This window comes from Chiloscyllium punctatum, chromosome 5, assembly GCF_047496795.1.
Source record: "Chiloscyllium punctatum isolate Juve2018m chromosome 5, sChiPun1.3, whole genome shotgun sequence".
In the NCBI taxonomy this organism is placed as follows: Eukaryota; Metazoa; Chordata; class Chondrichthyes; order Orectolobiformes; family Hemiscylliidae; genus Chiloscyllium; species Chiloscyllium punctatum.
In genome coordinates this window covers 11,446,363-11,466,825 of record NC_092743.1, presented here as the reverse complement: position 1 = coordinate 11,466,825, position 20,463 = coordinate 11,446,363, and the positions used below count along the sequence as shown (strand labels likewise).

The window sequence follows — 20,463 nt, the reverse complement described above, 5'->3', positions numbered from 1 at the left end:
GAAAATATGCTAATGTGCTTTTGGGAATGTTTTCCCATTTTAAATTTTCCCTCTCTTTGGACTCCCTGTTTTACTTGCTCTGGGAAAGGGCTCTCCATTCTATTGCTTAGCCATACCTTTGCCACATCGTAATAACAGGACAACAGCAAGGTAGCACCTCCTCCTCAGAGCTGGCTATTGGGATTATATTGACTGCTCCTGCACCAATTTCTCTCTCCGCACCTCAAAATGCTTAGCTCTCCAATGACAACAACAGCTTGCATTTATATAACACCTTTTACATTGTAAAATGACTCATGTCAATCACAAGAGTGCTGTCAAAAAAATTTGCCAGCAAGCTACACCAGGAGATAACGTGGCAAATAACCAAAAGTTTGGTCAAAGAGATTAGTTTTTAAGGAGTATTTTAAAAGAGAGAGAGCTCGAGAGACCGAGGTGGAGATTTTTAGGGGTGGAAGTTCAGAAATTTGTGCTTTGATCAAGAGGCCATAGTTAGATGAGCATAGGTATCTGAGATGGTAGTGATTTGGAAGTTCTGTCAGCTATCAAGTGAGGATGAACAGTGTGGGTCTCTGTATTCTCTTGGATAGAGAGAAGTGAGAGCTGACCTATTAGAGGTCCTTAAAATCACAAGAGGTTTCAGAGATAGGGAGGGGTGAAGCTTCAGTTTCTCATAATGTATGATTCTCTCTGGTGTAGAATCAAATTGGACAAGATGTAAACACCGTAAAGCGTATAAACACCGATCTGGAATAGTTGGGCAGAATGGCTTGGTTGCGTCCTGTAAATTTCACGTACTTTTATTTCCACTTCTAAGAATGATGGTGCTGAGGCAGAAAGGACCAGGAATACGCACTGAAGAAAATTTGCACGTTTTCTCAGTGACATATTAATGCATCAGCCAATGTGCATGAGATCTGCATTGGTACATGGAGTAAGAGAGTGCAGTAACATCCCTCTTTTCTGAGGGGAATAAGACCATCATCCTCTTCCTCCAGTAGCAGCAGAGTGTAAAATCTCCAAGATGCACTGCAGAAATTCATCAAACATCCTTAGACAGCATCTTCCAAACCCATACCCACTTCCACCTCAAAGGTCAAGGGCAGCAGATACATGGGAACACCACTCCCTGCAGGTTGCTCTCCAAGCCACTCATCCTGACTTGGAAATATATTGCCTTTCCTTCAGTGTTGCTGGGTCAAAATCCTGGAATTCCCTCCCTAATGCTATTCAGGGTCTATCAATAACACATGGACTGAAGGAGTTCATGCAGGCATCTCACTACCATGACCTCAAAACGGCAACTGGGAATGGGCAATAAATGCTGGCCATCCAGTGACACCACAAATGAATAACAGAGGATGCGTTCCAATACCTCCAACCCAGGCAAAACCTGCTAATCACTGACTGGAAGAGAGGAGTTGCAAAAAACTTGTAGCTACCATGCTCCTCACTGCTTTGCAACGTAAATGATATGAAATGTTCTGTGTGTGCAACCCTTTAATTTTAAACAACTGTCTCACTGGAAAGTGGCTACGATTAGAATTTCTTATTTGTTTTGAAATGTATATAGACGTCTTCAACGAGCATGTCATCTGTTGACAGTTAACAAGGATAGAAGGGGCTGTATTACTCCCTTCAGGGGAACTAGACAAGACCACAGCTGCCAACTTGCCAAATCTAGTGAAAATGTATTCAACCCAACTTGAGGCACTGAGTGGTCACCAAAGATTAATAATAACAAAGGCAGTCATCTCAAATTGCAACGGAAGTATTCTTCAAATAGTTATAATTCAAACAGCTATATATTGAAACGAGGTGTAAATCTGTTAAAGACTTCACAAGTTACTGAAATTACATTGAAGGCCATTATGAGACAGTTGAAGGTCAAATTTTGAAAGGAATTCCTTTAATAATTAGTTATGGTCATATCTTTAAACAGCTGAAAAGTGGTAAAAGATTAATCAATTAAACAATATCTATTGAGAATTCTATCTGTAATTTATCACGTGCAGATTGCCAGTTTGAGACATGCGACTGAAGATTAGGCTCCCATACACTTTAATTTTGTTGACTAACCTTCCGTATGAAACTTTATCAAAAAGTCTTCTGAAAATCCAAATACACTAAATCCACTGCTTCCCTCTTATCAACTCTGCTAGGAACATCCCCCAAATAGGACAGGTAAACATGATTACCCCTTCCTGAATTCATCTTGATTCTGTCCAACAGACAATTATTTTCAAAAATATCTTATAATTGCAACCTTGATAATACTCGTGTCTTCCCTACTCCAGGCTAACAAGTCAGTAATGCCCTTTTTTTCCTCTTCCTCCTTTTCTAGACAAAGTTAAAAATCACAACACTAGGGCATAGTTCAACGGGTTTATTTGGAAGCACGAGCTTCGGAGTGCTGCTCCTTCACCAGGTCACTATCTGATGAAGGAGCAGTGCTCCGAAAACTAGTGCTTCCAAATAAACCTGTTGGACTATGACCTGGTGCTGTATGATTTTTAACTCTGTCCACCCCAGTCCAATATTGCCACCTCCACATCTTTTTGAGACAGTAGGGTTACATTTGAAACCTTCCAAACTGGAAGCTCCATTGTAGAAAAAATAGTATTTTGTCCTGAGTTTATAAACTTTAGTCTCCAGCCTCTCAACTTTTGTCACTGAGTACTGAACATAATATCATCCCAAATGAGAAACCCCTGGAACAGCTCTATGAGATCATTTGATTTGCTTTCATACTTTGCTGTAATTCTGGTGATTCATGCCTTTTTCCTGTACCCACTCCATTCGCTTACTTGGTCAAATTCACATTATAGGTATTTCCTACGATGGAGACGAAGGAAGAGAGGTAGGTCATTCAGCTACTTGAGTCTGTTCTGCCATTCATTTAGGAAAGAGAAGACTGAGGGGTGATCTCACACACCTCTTCATGATTAAGGAAAGGTACAATAGGGTAGATGCAACTAAGAAAATTTGCATACTGTCGATGGACTGGACGTAAACTCAGGGATGGCCACTGAGAGCTATCCTCCCCATCTTTGCCTTCATCCCCAAGGTTTCCCCCTCGCTGCCCCAGGAAAACCCCACCTTTTCCATGGTTGCTCTCCTTTCAGGGAGCAGGGGTTTGCACTGGCAGCAATCAAGCCTCCTCCAGGGTGCTGCTGTTGCTTTGAATCGGCCAGCGATTCTTCGTGACTAGTTCTTCCTCAGTCAGGATCCTCATATTGGTGGAATGCCCAACTGCTGTCTGCTAGGTGCCCATTTGATGGATCTTCCAGCAGCCTTTTCCATCTTTAGAGGAACTGAGTTCCTCTCCAAACCTTGCCATATTTCAACTGAATACCAAACAGCCCACTGTTTCAACTTAACGGTGAGACCAAAAGGAAGGGTCATAAATAATCAGAGAATCACTAATAAAAACCCACTTAGAAGCACTTTCTTTTCTAGAGTTAAAAATCACACAACACCAGGTTATCGTTCAGTAGGTTTATCTGGAAGTGTTAGCTTTCAGAACACTACTCCTGCATCAGGTAATTAATTGGCAGGATCATAAGACACAAATACTGCATCTTATGATCCTGTCCCACTGGCTACCTGATGAAGGAGCAGCACTCTGAAAGCGAGTACTTCCAAATAGACCTGTTGGACTATTACCTGGTGTTCTGTGATTTTTAACTTTGTCCACCCCAGTCCAACACTGGCACCTCCACATCATTCCTTTTCCAGGGAATGGCTAAAATGTGGAATTTGCTATCATAGAAATAGACAATAGACAATAGGTGCAGGAGTAGGTCATTCTGCCCTTCGAGCCTGCACCACCATTCATTATGATCATGGCTGATCATCGTCAATGAGTATCCTGTTCCTGCCTTATCTCCATAATCCTTGATTCCATTATCCTTGAGAGCTCTATCCAACTCTTTCTTAAACTAATCCAGAGACTGGGCCTCCACTGCCTTCTGGGGCAGAGCATTCCACACACCCACCACTCTCTGGGTGAAGAAGTTTCTCCTCATCTCTGTCCTAAATGGCCTACCCCTTATTTTTAAGCTGCGTCCTCTGGTTCGGGACTCACCCATCAGCGGAAACATGTTTCCTGCCTCCAGAGTCTTCTAAACTCAAGGGTATACAAGCCCAGTCACTCCAGTCTTTCAACATAAGATAGTCCTGCCATTCCAAGAATTGACCTCGTGAACCTACGTTGCATTCCCTCAATAGCCAGAATGTTTTTCCTCAAATTCGGAGACCAGAACTGCACACAATATTTCAGGGCCCTGTACAACTGCAGAAGAACCTCTTTGCTTCTATACTCAATCCCTCTAGTTATGAAGGCCAGCATGCTATTAGCTTTCTTCACTACCTGCTGTACCTGCATGCTTGCCTTCATTGACTGGTGTACAAGAACACCCAGATCTCTTTGCACTGCCCCTTCACCTAACTTGACTCCATTTAGGTAGTACTGGATTAGTGGTGCTGGAAGAGCACAGCAGTTCAGGCAGCATCCAACGAGCAGCGAAATCAACGTTTCGGGCAAAAGCCCTTCATCAGGAATAAAGGCAGTGAGCCTGAAGCATGGAGAGATAAGCGAGAGGAGGGTGGGGGTGGGGAGAGAGTAGCATAGAGTACAATGGGTGAGTGGGGGAGGAGATGAAGGTGATAGGTCAAAGAGAAGAGGGTGGAGTGGATAGGTGGAAAAGAAGATAGGCAGGTCGGATAAGTCAAGGAGACAGTAAGTGAGCTGAAAGTTTGAAACTAGGATGAGGTGGGGGAAGGGGAAATGAGGAAGCTGTTGAAGTCCACATTGATGCCCTGGGGTTGAAGTGTTCCGAGGCGGAAGATGAGGCGTTCTTCCTCCAGGCGTCTGGTGGTGAGGGAGCGGTGGTGAAGGAGGCCCAGGACCTCCATGTCCTCGGCAGAGTGGGAGGGGGAGTTGTAGTAACCTGCCTCCCTGTGCTTGCCACCAAAGTGGATAACCACACACTTATCCACATTAAATTGCATCTGCCATGCATCTGTCCACTCACCTAACCTGTCCAGGTCACCCTGTAATCTCCTAACATCCTCCTCACATTTCACCCTGCCACCCAGCATAATGGACATATTATGACAATTTCAAAAGGAAGGAAATGTCAAATGAGACAAAAATGTTAATTTACCAGTCAAAATGTTCAATGTTCTGCAATTTACAGTGACCTTTATCATACATTCAGAACTTGGATTAAATATACATGCCTCATACTTCCATAGATTTGACAAACTAAAAGACAACAATTTCTGCAACTTGTACCTCCTTTTGTGTTGCTTGTTCTGGGAAGATGAGCATAGGGCGATAGTAGATTTTGTGAGTCGTGGCGTTCATTAAAATGGTCTTGTCTTCAATCACTAGGATCTGAATCCCATGTCGTACCACTGAAGATATACAAAACTGACACAGCTGCAGAAGCACAGTTAACAAATCAGTAAAATAGAAATAAAAGAAATTGCATTCACATCACCTTATATCCATACACGCAATGTCCCAAAACACATCATAGCCAATTAATTACTCTCAAAGTGAACTCCTTATTGTGATGTAGGTAAGCAGCTTTGCAATAAAAAATATTAGACACTAACTGACACTCCTTCTCTTCCCAGGTATGAGGTTCCTATGGCATTTCCTCCATAAGAAAGGAAATGTGCAAATAACTCCCATTAATGGTTGGCTGCTTTCTTTCTAAATTTGTTCATGGGATATGGATTTCGCTGACTGGGTCAGCATTTATTGCCCATCCTGAATTGCTCTGGACAGGGTGGTGATGAGCTGACCTTCTGAAACTGCTACAGTCCTTGGGACACAGTAAACTCATAGTTCCATTAAAGAGGGAGTTCCAGGACTTTGGCACACCAAAACTGACGGAATGCTGATCTATTTCCAAGTCAGGGTGGTAAGTGGTTTGGAGGCGAACTTGTAGATGGTGGTTTTTATACGTATATATACTGCATTTGCAGTTCCAGATAGTAGAGATTTCAAATGTGGAAGTTACTGTCAAAGGATATTTGGTGAGTTGTTAAAAATCACCCAGCATTAGCGGACAGGAACAAAGAAGTAATTTAAAAAGCTGTTAGGCATTAACTCAAAAGGGTCTAAGCTAATGCCCAGCTGCACAGAGCTCGGGTTAGACTTCAGTTGGCTGACTGCATGCAGCCTCGGCTCATCAGGAAGGATATATTGGCTTTGGAGAAGATGCAGCGTTGATTCACCAGAATGATACTAGGAAATAAACTGCTTAAATTATGAGGATAGGTTACGTAGACTCAGCCTTTCTTTCTTGAAGGTGGAAGATTAAGGGGCGATCTAAGTGTGGTAATAAGGATGGTTAAAAGGGTACAAAGAGAGAAATCATTTTCTTTCTTAGGGGAGCACAAACAAAGCCGCATGACTTCAAAATTAGAATTGGGTCATTCAGGGTTGAAGTCAGGCAGCAGTCCTTCACACAAAGATTTCTAGAAGTACTGACCTAAAGTGATTCCAAGCAAATAAAAATTTTAATGCAGAGTTTTATTTGGCATTATCAATGTAGGAATCAAGGCAGGTTTATAGAGTTAAATGAGGCAACAGTGGTTAGCACTGTTGCCTCACAGCGCCGGAGACCCGGGTTCAATTCCCGCCTCAGGCGACTGACTGTGTGGAGTTTGCACGTTCTCCCTGTGTCTGCGTGGGTTTCCTCCGGGTGCTCCGGTTTCCTCCCACAGTCCAAAAATGTGCAGGTCAGGTGAATTGGCTATGCTAAATTGCCCATAGTGTTAGGTAAGGGGTAGATGAAGATGTAGATGTAGGGGTATGGGTGGGTTAACGCTTCGGCGGGGCGGTGTGGACTTGTTGGGCCGAAGGGCCTGTTTCCACACTGTAAGTAATCTAATCTAATCTAATCTAAGTAATCTAATCTATATAACTGCCCTGATCTAACTGAATGGCAAAACAGGTTCAAGGAACGAATTGGCCCATGTTGTTCTGATATTCTCAAAAATGTACACACAAAGTATCTACAGACAATCAAAACCCAACGATCTGCCAATGTTATTAGTAGCAAATTCCAGGATAAACCATAAAGTGCTGGAAAAAGTCAGCAGGTCTGGCAGCATCTGTGGAGAGAGAAACGAAGTTAACATTTCGAGTCGGCATGACTCTTTGGAAGAAGATGCAACTCAAACTGCAGAGTTTCTCGAGCACATTCGGTTTTCAACTTCAGATTTATAAAGTGCTTCTGGTGCAATGTTTTCTGGGAGATCATGCAACCGGACCCACTTAGCAATACATGCAGCAGTAAGAGCTGGCAAAGAAAAGAAGTGCAGAATCCAGAGCAAGTTTTCCTTCTTTGGCTATGTGGAAAGGGAGTTTTTGCTTATGGTTTTACACAGCACACTAATGTTCCAACAGAAAACTGCCGAGACAGTTTTTCAAACATTCCCCCAGGGGCAACAAAAGGGTTCAGTGGTTGCAAACAGACCTTCTGATGATCGGGAAAGGTTCCAAGTTTTACATCTGCATCAGCGATCCCATCCTCATCCAGTGTAATGACATCAGTGACAGGATAATCCTTCCACTTCGGGGATGTGACATCATGCACAAGCCGGACTGCTGTCGATTTGTGTACAGTGTTTGTGCTGGCCCAGTAGATACCAATCTGAAAAGGCTCCTAAAATGAATGATTAATAACAATTACAGTACTGGTCATTTTACACTATTTTCAAGTGGCATTTTGCAGTTTTTCTTTCCTCAGTTAATGAGCCAGCATTTGAACCAAATTAAAGTTGTCCATATTGTTTAAAAATGATATTTCCTTTCTTTTTTCAGGCCACGCATTATTTCCAAGTCTCGGGTATCCTGCAGACAACCTGCTCCCACAAAACAACAAGGTTTTTAAACACAATAAGTTTTTACGTTTTGGAATATAATGCCTGAAAGAACACTTCTGATTGCAGTTTTCAAGATACTAACAAGAACTATTAAGGTTCATTGAAACCCTTTTCATTGACTTGGGAGTCTACAATGAGGCTTAAAAACAGCATCAAGCTAATCAGGAGCGAAGTTCAATATACTGATTGGCTGATCACTCAGACCAAAAGACAAACCACTTGGATTAATATTGAGAGATAGGGCGAACCTTACTTAGAAAGGCCTGGATTAATCAGGGATAGTCACTGTGGTCTTGTTAGGGGAAGGGTGGTTTGCTAATGTCCTCCAGATGGGAAATTTGCCATCTTGCTCGGTCTGACCTACATATGCCTCTGCAACCATAGTAAGGTGAATAAATCATAATTTAAAAAAAAACAATTATTTGTCTTTGGGATGTGGGCATTGCAGGTTAGCCCTGCATTTTGTTGCCCATTCCTATCTACCCAGAATTCAGACTCAACCTCCTTGTGCATAAATTACAAAATAGTAGCATCCACATTCAGCAGGCAAAAGGGAAGGCAAATGAAACGTTGACCTTTATTTGAAAGGGAATCGAGTATTAAAATATGGAAGCCTTCCTAAAACTATACAGGGCACTAGTCAAACCACAGCTGGAATATCATGAACAGTTTTGTCCCCTTTTCTGAAGGGAGAGATACTGGCATTGGAGGCTGTCAAGACAAGATTCACTAGGCTGACCCTGGTTGTGAGGGGGTGTCTTATGAGGGGAGGTTGAGTAGAATGGCCCCATAGCAAGTTAGAAGAATGAGATGAGACCTTATTGGAACATACAAGATTCTTAGGGTTTTGACAGGATACATATGGAGAGGCTGTTTCACCCTGTGGGACAGTTTAGGACTAAAGGGCATAATCTCAGAATAAGAGTGAACCATTTAAGACAGAGGTGAGGAGCAATTTCTTCTCTCAGACGGTAGTGAATCTGTGGGTTTCTTCACGGTTGGGAGCAGTCAAGGCTGGGTTGTCAAATATGTTTAAGGCTGAGATGGGACATAATTTTAATCAGTAAGGGAATTAAGGATTATAGGGTGTATCCCAAGGCTTGAGCACATATGACAATAAAATCTAATACTGAAAAGACAGAAAAGTAGAGCTTAAGATTATTAGATCAGTCATTATCTCACTGAATAGCAGAAGTCTGGATGGGCCGAATGGTCTACTTCTGCTTCTACATTGTATAGTTTTACCACATTGCAGAGATGTGCATCTCATTCACATATCAGCCAGACCAGGTGAGGGTGGCAAATTTCCTCTCCTAAAGGATACAAGTGATCTAGATGTGTTTTTATGACAGACCAAAAGAGGCCAAACAGCCACCATTTGATCAGCTTTCAATTCTAGATCTTTAACAACTGAATTCAAGTTTCACCAAATGTCTTGAGAGGAATTCAAACCCATGTCGTTAGGACATTAGTTTGGGGTTCTGAATTGCTGTTCTTGTGACATTACCATTATACCACTGCCTCTGAAATCCCAGAATGAAATAACAGAAAAACATACATGTGAGACAGACTGGTCCAACTTAATTTGGAGATCCAGTACAATCTGCATATCTAATTCTGTGTATTGCTGCTTTTCTCCCCTTCAGTGGCGTCACAAACCACCTGGTTATATTCAAGGTGGTGGTGAATGATGGAAATTAGGAAAGTGGACTTGTCATATGAGGATTGCTAAGGACTCTGAGTTCATACTCAATGGAGTTTAGAAGAATGGGGGGGGGGGGAAGCATCTCATTGAAACTTACACAATGCTGAAAGGCCTGGATAAAGTGGACATGGAGAAGATATTTCCACTCATAGAAGAGACGAGGACCTGAGGGCCTAGCCTCAGAGCAAACTCTGAAGAAATTGATGTGGAGGAATTTTACCAGAAAGTGGTAAATCTGTGGAACTCATAAGATTGTAGAGACCAAGTCATTGAGTGTATTTAACAGAGATGGATACGTTCTTGATCAGTAAGGGGACCAGGATTACAGGGAGAAGGCAGGAGAATGGGCTTGACAAATGTATCAACCATGATCGAGTGGTGGAGCTGACCCTATGGATGGCCTAATTCTGCCTCTGTACCTTATGGTCTTGTGCAGCAAATGTTGGCATTGCCACTGAAGAAATAAACAAAGATCCTATTTGGGAGGCCGACAGCTGACAGCTCAGGCGCTGACCTTCTCAACGTGTAGGCTGATGTGGATGTTCAGTCAAATTATTATCAGTATCTCAGCAAAGCTCTTCACAAGAACAATGGAAAATGCAAAACCTGCCCAGAAACTAAAAGGCAATCCTTTCAAAACGTACAAAAGATTTTCTTTCCAAGAGCGTGAATGCAAATTATCAACATGTGTACCTGAAAGTTTGGAGGCACAATTACTTTCCCAGCAGGAACTTGCACAACTATCTTCTCGCCTTCAAAGAGCCAGAGGTCCCATTTGGATTGGTTGACAAACAAAGCCCAAGGTAGTAGTTCAACAAGGAGGGTATTAAGGAAGGGTTTCCAGGCAGACAGTTTAACTTGCATTGGACTGTCCCACTGAGCAAGCAGCTCACTGCTGTTTTTGCTGCTCGGTTCAAACACACATTAAGAGAAACAGATTAGTTCTTCATTATCCTTGCTGGCAGTTACATGTTTGAAGTAAGTATTTAAGCTGTCATGATTCTTCATGTCAGAAGTGACAGATCCTTAAAAATTGTTCTGGCTTTTAAAAGGCTGCCAGCAAATGATTACATAAAGATTACCAACAAATTCTTTTGTGTTACCATACAATCTTCTCAGGCCGAGCAAAAATGACATTTATCTTCTTAACTGTGGATTACCAGTTGATACAACTCTTTGATTCGGAACTTTACAAAGTCAGCTTGGGGATCAAATAGCTCTCACGTAATCATACAGATTTGCAAAGATAATGGTCACTTTATAACCAAAGCATTATTAAGTGTTTAGATTTCATCTCTAAATCAAACATTTTTATGAATACAAATGATACTCTAAGATTGATCAGAAATAGGTTCATACAGGTTAAATTTAGATAAATTTCCCTCCTTCAAAAGAACCTTCCCTGATCCACTGAAAATGTAAAGAATTTGATAAGAGGAGGAGAATAAAAAGTGAAACAGAACATTATTAGGTATAGTTGCTTTTTTCTGGCAATAGTTATGCGTTTCCTGATTAAAGGATATTTCGGTTTAAATAGACCAAAGTAACAGACACTTTAATTGTATCCATTTGTATCCAAATGTTTAGCATATTTCCGAATTGCTGGTTGCACAGAGAGCAGAAAGCTGAGGGTTTTACTACATTACCTGTCAGGTTGCTTTGTTATGTACGGCCAAGGGTTACGTGCATCAGTGTTCTTGTTGTAGAACTCTCTAAGTAACTTGCTAACAATACAATCACTTTGTAGCCCACGGACAATTTGTTTAATGAGAACTGTTGAGATGGGGACTGCACACTGGGATGCTTCATCTTCCTCCCTGTGACGAAAGGAGAATTATTATTACAACCCATTGCATTGCCATTTAAACATGATTTCCTTTGCCAAGAACTAAAAGTCAATTCATATTTTGCCAAATGCAGGTTTGAATAAGAATTCCACCCATAAATGCCTGAAGACACTTGATACATCAAAGGCTATGCGCACCAACAACATCCTGGCTGCGGTGTTGAAGATTTGTGTTAAAGAACTGGCCATTCCCTAAGCCAAACTATTCTACTACATCTATAACACTCGCAAAGATGGAACATTGTGGAAAGGTTAGGTCCCGTCCACAAAAAACGCAGGGCAAATCCAACTTGGCCAATTAGCATTAAAACATACTGCTCTCAATCATCACTAAACAGTGAAAGTATTTTTTGTAGGATGATGACGTCAGCTTGTACAAGGGGGCTTAACTACAAATTGAGAGGTGATAGATTTAAGACAGATGTCAGAGGCAGGTTCTTTACGCAAAGAGTGGTAAGGGTGCGGAATGCCCTACCTGCTAATATAGTCAACTCAGCCACATTAGGGAGATTTAAACAATCCTTACATAAACACATGGATGATGATGGGATAGTATAGGGGGACGAGCTGAGAATAGCTCACAGGTCAGTGCAACATCGAGGGCCGAAGGGCCTGTTCTATACTGCATTGTTCTATGTTCTAAAGGTATGGAAGGTGTCACTGGTAGTGCTATTAAGCACTGTGGCTGCAAGAACCAGTCAGAGGTTAGGAATACTGCAGGTGGGCAACTCAACCCCTAATTCCCAGGGCACCATCTACAGGCACAAGTTAGGAGCGTGATGAAATACTCCAGGCTTGTCTGGATGAGTGCAGCTTGAACAACACTCAAAAAGCTTGACACCATTCAGAGATATGCAGCCTAATTGACTGGTGTTCCACCATCTTCAAGTCACTCCCACCACCACTGATACAGTGTGCAGCATCGACAAAATGCAGCAAAGTAATTTACAAAGGTTCCTTTCACAACACTTTCTAAACTCACAACCTCTCCTAGCGAGGACAAAGGACAATTGATACAAGGGAATGGCACCACCTGCCAGTTCCCTCCAAGTCAGATACCATCCTGATGTGAAACTATTTTCGTTCCCTGTTGCTAGGTCAAAGTCCAGGAACTCCTACTCTAACAGCATTGCTGGCACACCACATTGACTGCAGAAGTTTGAGAAAGCTGCTCACCACCACCTACACAAGGTCAAATAGGACTGGACAACAAATGCTGGCTTTGCCAGTAATGTTCACATTACATAAACAATGTTTGGAGAGGTTCAGGGTGGACTGGGCAGGGATGAGAGAACTCAGTTATGAGAAAAGATGGGCCTGCTCTTCATGAAGCAGAGAAGACTATGGGGGAACTTGACAGCAGTGTATAACAATCATGAATGGTTTTCATGGAATAATTAGTGGCACAATGATCAGTGACACAAGGACATACTTAAGAACAATTGGCAGAAGAACCAGAGGACAAACATGGAGCTTTTCTTTTCTAATTCTGAGAGTTTGGATGATTGGGAATGTAATGGGCTTTTCTTTGGTGCCATATGATTCTACACTATGGGGTGTGCCCATTTCACCATCTTATATCAATACAATCTGTGTGAAAGTGGATCTGTCCACATGGGGATGGATCTCAAGCTTGCCAATACCGAATTTGAAGGTTGGGGTATGTATGATAGAGGCCGGCGGAGATGGCAACTGATGCAAAGTGGATCAGCCGGCCTTTCCATCGCCCCAACCTGTCTGACATTTTCCGAGGACATATGGGAGTGGGAGTAGCATCTGGCCGTCTGTCTGCCCTTAAAGAACAAAAGAGGCTCTTAAGAGAACGGCTAACAGCTGGATAAGGGCTTCATCCTGTCCCTGCTGGAATTTTGCGACGGCTGGAAGAGACCCAGAGCTCAAGGGAGACTCATTAGGAGAACTTTTGACAAAATAGTTAACCATATGCACCCTTGCGAACTTGGACCGCCATCCAAGTTACTCTGCTCGCTGTGAGCTCTGACTCACCTGGCCTCCTCAGCAGGGTGGCAGTGCCCATAGTGTAGGGCACTGGCCACTTCTTGCACTTGGTGCTGTTAGAATTACACAGGTATGAATCATCCACTTGCTTGGCATCGTACTCAAATGAAGTGGAATTCTTACTGCTAAGCAAATAATGCTGATTCTGACATTCAAATGCTATGGAGCAGCCATCCAGATACTGGTCAGACTCTTCTTCTCCCACCTCTTAGCCGAGCTGCAGGGGCTGTCAAGAACCACAGCACCCAGCAACACCCAGCCAATGGAAACACAGTAAATAGGTAGGCCATTCGGTCCTTCGAGCCTGCACCACCATCGATATGATCATGGCTGATTATACAATTTCAGTATCCTGCTCCCGATTTCTCTCCATATCCCTTGATCCTGCTAGCCACAAGGACGATGTCTAACTCTCTTGAATATATCTAACGAACTGGCCTCAACAGCGTCCTGTGGTAGAGAATTCCAAACAATTGAGACAGTACCTTCAACAAGTGCCTGCTATCATTATATTTGCCTCGATTGACTTGCGTTATAAAGGGTTTCTACAACACCTTGATTTTGTTTTTACTAAATTATTCACAGATGGGGATTAAATTAAGCTTCAGAAACAGGAGCACTTCAAGTTGCACTACCAGAACTGAAAGGCTGGTCTTTTCATACGGCTGCTTTTGAGACCCTACTATGAACAATTTGGCTGTTACTTTTCCTACACTGACTACAGTTCAAAAATACTTCATTGGTTGTCAAGCACTTGGGGATGACCTGGGGCCAAAAATGACCCTTGAAAAAAGCAAGCCTTTCTTTCTTTCGATTCGACTGCTTCACTTTCTGCCAACCTACCCAACACGCCAAGTCACATAACAGTTTACATCAGTATATCTGCAGACCAAAATACAGGAATGACGACAGAAGCAGTACATTTCCCACCCTTCCCTACTGATGCTATAATTTACATCAGAGTACAAAATGTACAATGCAGGCAAACATAACAATTTACCACTAATTATACCCTATAGAAATACCACTACACATAGGCAAGTATTACAGGCTGAGAATTTGAAAAGAAGGTTCAAAGCACATTTGTGGAACAACGAGTGTCTGGAACAAGGTGAAGAAACAGTCACTGATTGTCACTGGTAAGAATTTTACGGTTACCTTGCTTGAAATGTCAAATGGTGCACGACTTCAGGTTCCACATTCTGGAGTGGCTCTTCCTGCCCCTTTCCAGCAATGACTTGAGGTTCTTTCAAACCCAAACTTCGTCTCTCGACGTGTAGGATAATGGGATCAGGGAGATGGCTCCTCATGACAAACAAAGGACTGAGAAACAGCTGCAATTCAAACACAAGAAACTTAACAGCCTTTGCTGCAAAAATAAAACAAGTTTGTCAGTGGACAGAAGGCCAAGGTGAGGGCAGGGAACAACAACATCACAGTTTGAGAAATAAAATAATGTTATGCCATTCTTTCCCAAGTGCAAAATATACTCCTGTAGATTTGACTCGTCTTGGGGACAATTCCCTATGTTATCAATGATACAACATCAAATTACATTTATATAGCACCTTTACCATTGTAAACTATTCCAACATACTTCAGAAGAGAGCTATCAAGCTTTACAAAGTGATATAAGGACATGTTTAGGACAGGTGACCAAATATTTGCCCAAAAGGGCAGGTTTTAAGGAGTGTCTTGAAGAAGGAGAAATACTAATGAGAAACCTTAACTCAAACAGTTATAGAATGTAAGAGTGTAAGAAATAAGAGCAGGAATAGGTAATATGGTCCCCTGAGCCTACTCTGCCAGTCAATGAGATCTTTCTTACAGAAATAAAAACAAAGTCCTGCAGATGCTGGTGAAATGAAAGAAATAAAAACAAACTGCTGGAGAGACTCAGCAGGTCTGGCAGCATCTGTGGGGAGAGAAAAACAGTTAACATTTCAAATCCAATCTGGCTCTTTTTAGATGCCGGTGTTGGACTGGGGTGTACAAAGTTAAAAATCACACAACACCAGTTTATAGTCCAACAATTAAACCTTCCAATTAAACCCGTTGGACTATATCCTGGTGTTGTGTGATTTTTAACTTGGTATTCCAAAGAAGAGCCATGTAGAACTCAAAATGCTTAATCTTTGCTGAACATCTAAATGAGCTCCTTTAACACCTAAGGAGTTGAAGAGTGTGACGCTGGAAAAGCACAACTGGTCAGGCAGTGTCTGAGGAGCAGGAGATGTGTCAGGCATAAGCTCTTCATCAGGAATGACACCTTTCTACACTTTGATTCTTTTACTGCCCAACGATTAATCAATCCCAGCCTATAACACTCATTGACCAAGCTTTCACGACTGAATTTCGTCGATTCACAACATTCAGAGCAAAGCAATTGCTCCCCAACTCAATCCGAAGTGGTCGTTACTTTATCCTGAAACAATGGGCTGGAGATTACATGCCCCTCTGGCTGTATTACCAGAATATGGACCTGCTTTACTCAATCTCATTGCACAGGAAAATCATCTCACGCCCCAGGAATCCATCCAGTAATGGATGCAAATTTTTAAAGCAAGCATATTTTCTTTCTGAGGTAAGGAGACCAAATCTGTACATACCACTGCAGGTGTGATCTTATCCCGTTTTCTACACTTCCTACCAAAGTCAACAATTTTACACTTCCACAAGTGATAGTCCTTTGAATAGATGATTACAATGTCTGAATTGCTCCATACCCCTTTAGTATTGGCATAATCCTTTTGATCTAGGAGGGCAGTACAGTGTTATTCCAGTGAACCCCTCGTCTTAACTCTACACATCTGAACTTTCCAGTGCTGGCAGGATGGTATTTAGGGGAGTGAATAAATGTGACAGACTGTTGTTAGTTTACTAGTGAATGATGAGTACCAGAACTTTGGAAGTGCTGAAGAGGAGTAGAACACTCACCACTCTCTGCTGTACAGGAGATTTGGCATCCACGTTCAGACAAGTACACCACACATGCAACATGGAGCCATTTGAATTGGGAATCTGTAGCCATCAATAACAAAGAAATAAAAGTTAATTATTCGAAGGAGGCCATGAAGCAAAAGAACTAAATAAAAATCAAGCAAATTTTCATTTGACAAATTTAAGCTCATTCTATTTTCTTCTTCTTAAGAACTCGGTATACTTTGAGACATGAGTGAATTTATCTCAGTCCCAAACTTGGCAAAGTTGTCTTGGTTGGTGTTTTATGAGCCAACTTCATCACTTCTGCTGGTGCAAAGTCATTCTGGACTTGCACTAGTTCAAAAACATCTCACTTAACACTTCCTTAGTGAGTCAAGCACACAGATCGATTGAGGAGGAAATGGATGAATGCACTATATGGTCGAGATCCTTATCAGGTCCAGTTGAACACTCTATTATATGGTCGAGATCCTTATCAGGTCCAGTTGAACACTCTATTATATGGTCGAGATCCTTATCAGGTCCAGTTGAACACTCTATTATATGGTCGAGATCCTTATCAGGTCCAGTTGAACACTCTATTATATGGTCGAGATCCTTATCAGGTCCAGTTGAACACTATTATATGGTCGAGATCCTTATCAGGTCCAGTTGAACACTCTATTATATGGTCGAGATCCTTATCAGGTCCAGTTGAACACTCTATTATATGGTCGAGATCCTTATCAGGTCCAGTTGAACACTCTATTATATGGTCGAGAATCTTATCAGGTCCAGTTGAACACTCTATTATATGGTCGAGATCCTTATCAGGTCCAGTTGAACACTCTATTATATGGTCGAGATCCTTATCAGGTCCAGTTGAACACTCTATGTTAAAAACAGTACACACTTTAATTTTATACAGGCTAAAAACGAGTAAAGGGAAGTTGTCAACTCTTTTTGATCTTCATCATTAAATATAAGGAGAATCTTGTGTGATTAAGTGTGCACATGCATTATATTGCTTGCTCCTCTTCAGAGCAGGTAATATTTCTCCAGGGTGTTCACACAGCGCTTGAAAATTAAATTAGTATCATATTAACACCACTCATCATTATAAATCCATAGGCAATACCCACACACTTATCAATTCACAAAGATACAAGAGCGAAAATGTTTAAATTATGAGTACAATTTGCATAGGTAGGCTTGTATTCCCTTCAATGTTAAAGGTTAATGGGCGATTCAATGGTTTACATAAAATTTCGTGCAGAAGGCCATTTGATGTACTAATGCATTGCTGTTGTTTTTTCCTCCATTTGAGTCTCTTATCTCATCTTAAACCCTCTTAAATGCTTGTCTAGGTTTCCTTTCAATGTGTCTATACTATTCACTTCAACCACTTCTTGTGGGAGCAAGTTTCAAATCCTCACCGTTCTTTAGCCAAAGATGTTCCTTCTGAATTCGCTGTTGGATATCTTGGTGACTATCTTATATTGACAATGTCTAGTTATGCTCTCCACTACCCCCGCATGCCCCCACCCCCAAGAGTACACATTCTTAAGAAACAATTGAGATCTTGAAAATGAATAATGGAGTTGAGAGTGTGGGAAAGTGAGGACCGTCAGGAAGCACTTCTTCACACAAACAATCAGCTAAAAATTTTAAAACTAAGGTTGACAGATTTTTTTTAAGGTAAGGCTATTAAGGACTATTAGAAGTAAAGCAGGTAGATGGTGCTAAGGTACAGATGTACCATCCAACTGAATGGGGGAGCAGGATCGAGGGTTGGATGGTTTAATACTGCAATTAAGCTCAATTTCAGCTGTCCAAGTGATTTCAGTACCTGAATGACGGTGCTGTCTTCAGATTGAAGTGTCTCTAGGTACACATCTGGTGACCAGTCTGTGTCATTTCCCATAACCCTGATGCACAACCCAGTGAATTCTGCATTCTCAAGAACAAAAGATGGTATCTTCTGATTCAGTGGCAAACAGCAAAGATGTTCTTTGATTGATTCCTGTCCATCTTGCCCACTGCAATGCTGCACCACCTTGAGCTCCACATCCAGATTTAAGTAACTGCAAATAGCTTGTCTTCCACAAATAATGATCTGAAAGGGAACAGTATCACAAAGCGTTAGGTTCATGCATGTGTGGGTTGAAGAATAACCAGCAGAAATAAATGAAACTCTTCACATTTATGGAGGATGATGTTGCACATAATAATCATGGACTTCATATACCTTCAAATACGTATGGATTATTTTGAAATTATAGCAATCCTAATTCTGTATTGTACACAAGGTACTAAACCAGATTCTAACTAAATTGTTAGCACTGGATTTTAGCATTGGATTATAAATCAAGCTTAGGTATTTAAACATTGACACTGAAAATACTGTCTGTTTTGCAGATGCTCTCTTCAGATGTTAATGAAGCACTGAATCTTAGCATAGGAGCAGGCCACTTGGCCCACTGTGCCTGTGTCAGCTATTTGAAAGTGTTATCTAATTAACTCCATTCACTCGCCTTCTGCCTGCACATGCTCCCCCCTCAACCATAGTATTTACCCAATTTCCTTTTGAAAGCAATTATTGAGTCTGCATCTCTTTTACCCATATCAAATGATAACTTTGCTGCAAAAGACATTCTTGTCTCGCTTCTGGTTCTTTTGCTAATTATCTTAAATTGATATCCACTGGCTATTGACTCTCCCGTCATGAGAGAAAAAAATAATCTCCATGTTACTTTTTATCTGCCAACATCCTTCAACATTTTCAACACATCTATCAAATAGTTGTTTGGCTCTCTCTGCTCTCAGTGCTAAATACTACTTAAATGGAAAAAGGCCCGTGCTGTTTTGCATAATAAGCATGCTTCTGGGCATCCTAGTACAGGAAGGACAATGGAGATTCAGGAAGGATCCAATAAGGAGTACTACAAGAAGAGGATATAGCTGTGAAGAAACAATTTAAAACACACTCAAACCTTTTTTTCCCCCACTGAACAGCAGATCAAATGGGGGTCTAATTTCAAAATTACAAAGGTTTCTGAGAGGGCAAATAATGAAACATTGATCTGGTTGGTAAGTAGACAAAAAAGGAGTTTAAACTCAGAATTCTCACCAGGAGATTCTATACTGTAACTACTCTATACTTCTAAGACATTCTCCACAGCTGCTATTAGATCATGTGGAGTCAGTGTAAGTAAATGCAGCAACCAATATTTAAAAGATTAGCAAAACTGTGTTGCATCTTTCAAAAGGCACCTCTTATTTGTGCCTTTATTTAAAAAAAACTTCTTTGTTTCTCTCATGTTTAAATATTTAGCTTCTCAAAAGCAGAATAAAATGGAAAACATATTTACAGACCACAAACTCCGACATCTCTCTTCTGTATTTAAAGGGTTAGAATGCATAAGAAAATGGTTGGCCTTCATACGCGACCACATGAAAGAAACTTACTTGTTTTTGCACACTGTTAAGTGGCTGTACTTTGATGATCAGTGATGCTGTTCTGCCCTTGTACTGGATACTTCTAACAAATGTGCCTATGTTGTCCACACTGAATGGCTCGGACCAGCGCCAGTTTCCCCAGCCCTCGATACAGATGTGAAGCAGCTGCACAGAACAATGAACATGTTTGTATTAACTGAGATAAACCAGGGTAACACATAACATACTATGACAGTTACAGTTTTCTCCAAAATTATTTGTTGTGGGAACATATAAACAATTGGCAGGTAACTAAACAACAACTTTTTTCAAAAGAAAAATTGATCTATTGATTTGAGGTAAGGTGTATTATATATGGCGCCAGTGATATAGCTAAATTATCTGTACAAACGCTGCAGTGGATATAGAGCCATTCATATGTTAAAAGAAAGATTTGCATTAACGCAGTGCTGCCTGCAAGGGTGATAGAGGCCTTTTTACATTTAAGTAGTATTTAGATGTGCACTTGCAATGCCAAAGCATACAAGGCTAAAGGCCAAGTACTGGAAAATGGAATTAGTATAGTCATATGGTTATTTTTGACCCTAGTGGATGCAATGGATCAAAG

At 41.3% G+C, this 20,463-nt stretch overlaps 1 protein-coding gene across 3 annotated transcripts in view; it reads right to left on the bottom strand.

Annotated features, from left to right (window-relative positions):
- The window catches only part of LOC140476882 (intermembrane lipid transfer protein VPS13B-like), a 957,534-nt gene that overhangs the window by 55,070 nt on the left and 882,001 nt on the right, over positions 1-20,463 (bottom strand). For all 3 annotated transcript variants that reach the window (XM_072569770.1, XM_072569768.1, XM_072569769.1), the window contains exons 44-51: positions 19,866-20,021; positions 18,247-18,513; positions 16,413-16,496; positions 14,634-14,809; positions 11,260-11,430; positions 10,307-10,517; positions 7,500-7,688; positions 5,300-5,446 (exon numbers count right to left, since the gene is read on the bottom strand). In XM_072569770.1, the coding sequence (XP_072425871.1) occupies positions 5,300-5,446; positions 7,500-7,688; positions 10,307-10,517; positions 11,260-11,430; positions 14,634-14,809; positions 16,413-16,496; positions 18,247-18,513; positions 19,866-20,021 (1,401 nt within the window). The remainder of the gene's footprint in view (positions 1-5,299; positions 5,447-7,499; positions 7,689-10,306; positions 10,518-11,259; positions 11,431-14,633; positions 14,810-16,412; positions 16,497-18,246; positions 18,514-19,865; positions 20,022-20,463) is intronic.